This window comes from Vanessa tameamea, chromosome 8, assembly GCF_037043105.1.
Source record: "Vanessa tameamea isolate UH-Manoa-2023 chromosome 8, ilVanTame1 primary haplotype, whole genome shotgun sequence".
NCBI classification, from domain to species: Eukaryota; Metazoa; Arthropoda; class Insecta; order Lepidoptera; family Nymphalidae; genus Vanessa; species Vanessa tameamea.
Window position 1 is genome coordinate 1,112,039 of NC_087316.1, and position 5,518 is coordinate 1,117,556.

General features: G+C 30.8%; 1 protein-coding gene across 1 annotated transcript; it reads left to right on the forward strand.

Moving 5' to 3' along the window:
- Positions 1-2,516: 2,516 nt before the first annotated feature.
- On the forward strand, positions 2,517-3,436 carry LOC113396302 (uncharacterized). The gene has a single exon (XM_026634200.2). It carries the CDS (start codon positions 2,548-2,550, stop codon positions 3,280-3,282), a length of 735 nt encoding a protein of 244 aa, XP_026489985.1. The 5' UTR covers positions 2,517-2,547; the 3' UTR covers positions 3,283-3,436.
- The last annotated feature ends 2,082 nt before the right edge of the window (positions 3,437-5,518 follow it).

Here is a 5,518-nt window from a genome sequence, read left to right on the forward strand (position 1 = left end):
CAGACCAGTAAAAGTAAGCTCAAAGCCCTTCAATACTACAATTAGAAAAAGACGATCCTCAAACGGCTGTACAGATTTTGTTAAATCATACCTAAGAACATTCTCGACCAAATTCTTGTCAGCAGACATCCAGACACAAACGTTGCACGACATTTGCAACATTGCGTAGGGCAATGAATAAAAAACAAACCACTCAAATATTTATTTTTTAAGACCGTATCCATTACAGTCTGTGTTCAAAACGTTTCTCAAACTCTGTTCGCGGGGTAATTCGTTATTTTTATTGTTTTTTGTTATTATCATTCTGTCCCTAGGATTACTGTGTGTGATACACGACCGGCACTGGATGCGTTTAATTGCCACGGACGCTTTACACTCGACGATAAATAATAAGATTAAGGTACAGTAGATTTGGATGTTTATGAAAGACAATAAGTAAAAACGTAGTTTATGTTCTGCCATTTTCTTTTCCGTGTGATTTAATGTTTTTTGTTTTTTTTTACGATGTCCTTTTTGTCAATGGTCTTAAGTTTGAAATCCTAATAATTGTACTTTTTTATATTATGACTGATTAAAATGTTTGTTAACTTTACATCGCTTAATATATTATGGTCATTCACGAGGTCGTGCTCCTCCTCATTGATATTTCGGTATTCATTAACAAATATAATCCAATTTATACTAAATTTTACTTCTTATACTCTCATATAAGATATTATGTTATTGTTATTATAATTGATTATGTATTAGAAGTAGGCAAGGTAATCAACGAAGATATTCCTCTTCTGTTAATTTTTATTAATATACATATGCACCAGATAAATTAAAAACATAGCTCAGAATCTTTCCAATTAAACAGTTTTAAAATAAGAACAAAAATATATTGTAAAATATATTGTAAATATATGTATATTGGGCTGTAGCACCATCGTCCGTCTTATCAGATCACTTCAATGGTAACGAAATCTTGTATTGTCAAAAAAGTTACACAAGCATTAAAATATTAAAAAAAATATACAATAAATAAAAAAATATCGAATGAGTTTATTTAAGACATGATAACGATCATGTCGAAATTATGGAAACAATTATATGTAAAATAAAAATAATAATAACGTAATAATTAATTTAAGAAAAATACATAATACACAATAGTTTAAGAAGGTGCATGTGTGTGTGCGCTTGACAGAAGTGTAAGTGTAATTTATATTACTGAACTGCGAAATTTGTTATATAAAAACATTTACATAACATTAACAGCCTGTAAATTTCCCACTACTGCGCTAAGGCCTCCTCTCCCTTTGAGGAGAAGGTTTGGAACATATTCCACCACGCTGCTCCAATGCGGGTTGGTGGAATACACATGTGGCAGAATTTCGTTGAAATTAGACACACGCAGGTTTCCTCACGATGTTTTCTCCACCGCCGAGCACGAGATGAATTATAAACACAAATTAAGCACATGAAAATTCAGTGGTGCTTGCCTATGTTTGAACCCGAAATCATCGGTTAAGATGAACGCGTTCTAACCACTGGGCCATCTCGGCTCTTAAAATTTACATTAGCTTATTAAGATTAAAGATCTCGTAAGATTTACATAAAACTTGTAAAAATACTAAGGAAATTATGATATCACAGACAGTCAGATATAGATATAAAATAAATTTTCAAATCTAAAATTCTATATTCGAATAATTCAAAAACGCCTATTATACAAAATTATATTTCCCATATGATATAATATAACAATCAAAGCAACGTGTTTAGTTAAAATGAATTTATTATAGTATTTGTTGCTCGTAACAATGATAAAGTGATTTAATTACAAGCTACCTTCGCTTAGCGAGCAACGTGAGGGCGTAAATATATTATTATTATCGTTTATACTTTAAATAATAAACATTATAGTTATTATAACATTAATTACATTTATAACAAAAGCATTTGCTTTGTTATTGGGGATATAATATTATAAATTATATATATATATATATATTGATTGATTTGAATATATTTATTTAATGCTTAGCATACATGTTCGCTTTACAATCGAAATAAGAGCTATCAAACTAAGCTTAACAAGTACCGAATCACAAACAAAAAAAAATGCTTACGCGTGTTTTATTTTAGTAGTGCACTAAACTGTAAAACTTTGAGATTTTGTTATCTCCAATTTAATCCCTTGACCATAATAAATCATCAAAGTTAGTACATCGATAATTTTTCGAATTAAGAAAAACAATATTTGTTTATTTGATTACTTATAAATATATAATAACAATAACAAACTTTTTGAAAACGATTAAACCGGTACTTTAGTTAATGTAGTGCTTTGTAATTAACAAATAAAGTAAATAACAGAATAAACAAATACATTCGAACTAATTAATAAATGAAGCGATGGCTAACGCGTCACGCGTTGTTCATCAAAAACAAGTGTAAAGGAGAGAGAAGTAATGCGATCTCATATTAATATAAGTATGTGACAAATCAACGTCAGTCGCAGATCAATTCACGCTGTCGGAGGAACCGTTGCAAAATCTCATCATGAGCACTTTAATTGATAACGACACAATATTATCAGAAAACGAACAATGGACAAGATTGGAGGAAGAATGGGGTAAACCGATCGATCTAGAAGTTGACGCAGAAGACGATTCGCCAAGAATAAAATCAGCTTACAGCACATTGGATCTGAAAGGTACTACGTTTGATTCATCGTTTCTGTTCAAGAAAGTAAGAAGGAAAATAGGAAGGCAGCTATCTAAGAAGTCCACGTCATCAGCATTGGAATACAACGATTTTATCAGTAATTTGAAAGATGATCCGAGCAGAGAATCATCCAAACAATTTTATTTCATCAACGGTCAACTAGTATCAGCTGCCTCCATCGAAAACATATGTGATACAATCGATGACATTTTCAAATCGATCGATAAGCTTTCGACGGTGACAAGTACGGTGAGGAAGGAGAAATTTCCAGATAAAGTCCAGTGCAGTATATCAGCGACTGACCTATCATTTGACACAGACACTGAAGACACGAAATACAGTGAAATCGAGAGGCATATCGAAGAAGCTTTCGAAGAATTCAATTCTATATCAGCTGTAGACGCCATCGACCAGTCGACCTTGGACTCTGTTACGACGCTGGTTCAGAAATTCAGTTCAGTGTTAAATGATCCCGTTATACAATGTAGCCCACGGAGACGAAGACAGTGCTGTGAAAAGTTCAAGGAACTGGCTGATTTTTGGAAAAATCGTGCGTTTGAGTCTGATTAAACAAATAAGAGGGTAGGTTGAGATTTTATTTATACAAATTAAGTTAACATTAGATCTAATATTTCCATATATTTTGTTTTGTATAACGAATGCACAATCCGCATGTGACTTTAATTTAATTTCAGTCAATGTATTTATATTAGTGACCCTTCAATCATATTATTAAATATGACTGTTAATTTTAATAAATACTATGTTAAGATTTTTATTTAATTAGTTAATATAATTATTTTATATTTATCAAATACATATGTATTTACAATATTAAAATGCTTTGAAATTCTATCGTATTAATAATATATTAGGAATCTTTTTTTTTGTAACGAGTTCTCGCAATATCTCCTTAATTTAATTCATATATTAAAGTTAGTATGTTATAATTGTGTAGAATCATCATATTGTTTACGAATGTCATAAGTTTATGTAATTGAATTAATATTGTAAATGAGAACATATACTTTGAAATAAATACAACTTACTTATAAATATGTTTTAGGAGTTTTGAATTTCATTTTGACAAATGATTAAATATGTCTATATATTGTACATATATTAGAGAGATAATATATACTTGCAGATAAATTAATAATTGATGACTTTACTCGGTAATCTCAAATTGAAAATCACTGAATTTTCATATACTTAATTTGTATTTATTATTCATCTCGTGCTCGACTGTGAAGGAAAATATCGTTGGTAGAAATGTGTAAGGAAATACATTTTCATCCACAACATGTATCAACCAACCCGCCATTGAGTAGCGTGATGGAGTAAGCTCCAAACCATATTCTCAAAAAGGAGACAACCCTAGAAACCTAAGTCCAACAATGGCACATTTGCAATTTCGTTAGTTAAAATAAAGAAATATAACCGACAAACCAAAGATTTCCTTGCAAGCCTTCGGGTTCGATTATAAAATTGAAATATTCTTGGTGGAGCATTTATCTACACATACGTAACATTGCTAGCGAATATTATAATAATACACAAGATATTTAAACAATATATAACCGACACATAGCATAAAAAATTAAAATGAATGTTATTTACGAGTTTTTAATCGCAGCTAATCGTTCGATTTTCAATTTCGGTCTCACACCAACCGATTAAGATAAAAATTGACTCTTATGGCTTCGTAATATTAAAAAAAAAAAGATTTGAAAATTTTGTGTGTTATGTGGACAGTTAACCAGGAGTTAACTTTTTAATTATCTCAATTTAATAATACAAGTTTATACTATTGACGTGACAAGCGTGAAATGAATATACATGTCAAACATAGAGAAAATGACGTTTCAAACGTTGTATTGTTTTGTTTTCGAGAACGTTTTATAATTTCAAACTATCAGCCAAATCCCAATAGCGAGTATCAATAATACTTAACAACTTTGTCACAGTTGTAGAGTACAGTCAGCATAAACAAGACTAACATACCTATTACTTAATTACCTGAACAGTACAACAAATAGAAATTCATGGTTCATTAGCCAAAGCGTGGTACCGTTCGTCCACGGTGCAAGTTGGACCTTAAATCATGAGCCGTGCCTGTGGACCGCCGCTCGGAAACATAAGGAGATGATTAAAACGTCGCGGGTGATAAGAGACACGATGTTTCGCCGTTTTTTAACGACGTCTAAATAAAACTGACATTTTAAAACATTTAAATAGTTATTTAAAAGTACATAAGAAAAACACAAAACATTAGATCAATTGTTCTAATTATTATAACAGATGTTAGATTATTTCCAGCGTAATGTGAATACTTTATACTACGCATTTACAATATAAATAAATATTTTAACTGAGTTAATTAATCCAATCATAAAATACATCATTCTCATTATTATATTTTTATTTAGATGAAATAAGACTTCATGGCTTACTAACTGAGAGGGAGAGATATACTCCAGACAAAGAGTATAGTTTATATATATCTATAATATAAAGATATTCTAGTATATATAATAGATAAATCCAGTTAAAAAGAACCATTGATATTTGAACTATAAAGTACCATTAATACTTAGAACGCAGCGTTCGCGCTTGCAATATTAACCCGTGTGTCATCAATATCCCGCGCACTGACCGTAAGCAGAAACTTATTCCTGTTGTTCATGAGAGTTGGACAGTTTGTCAATTTATGAGGCCAGCACAATAGCGTACGAGTGAAGGCAGATTTGGTTAATTGAGTTACAGGAGTTATAAGCTAAGAACATTTTAGCTAATTAGACAATAT

Bases quoted from the DNA above. Each gene is read 5' to 3' on its own strand.
- LOC113396302 (XM_026634200.2), top strand. From the start codon at position 2,548: ATGAGCACTTTAATTGATAACGACACAATATTATCAGAAAACGAACAA.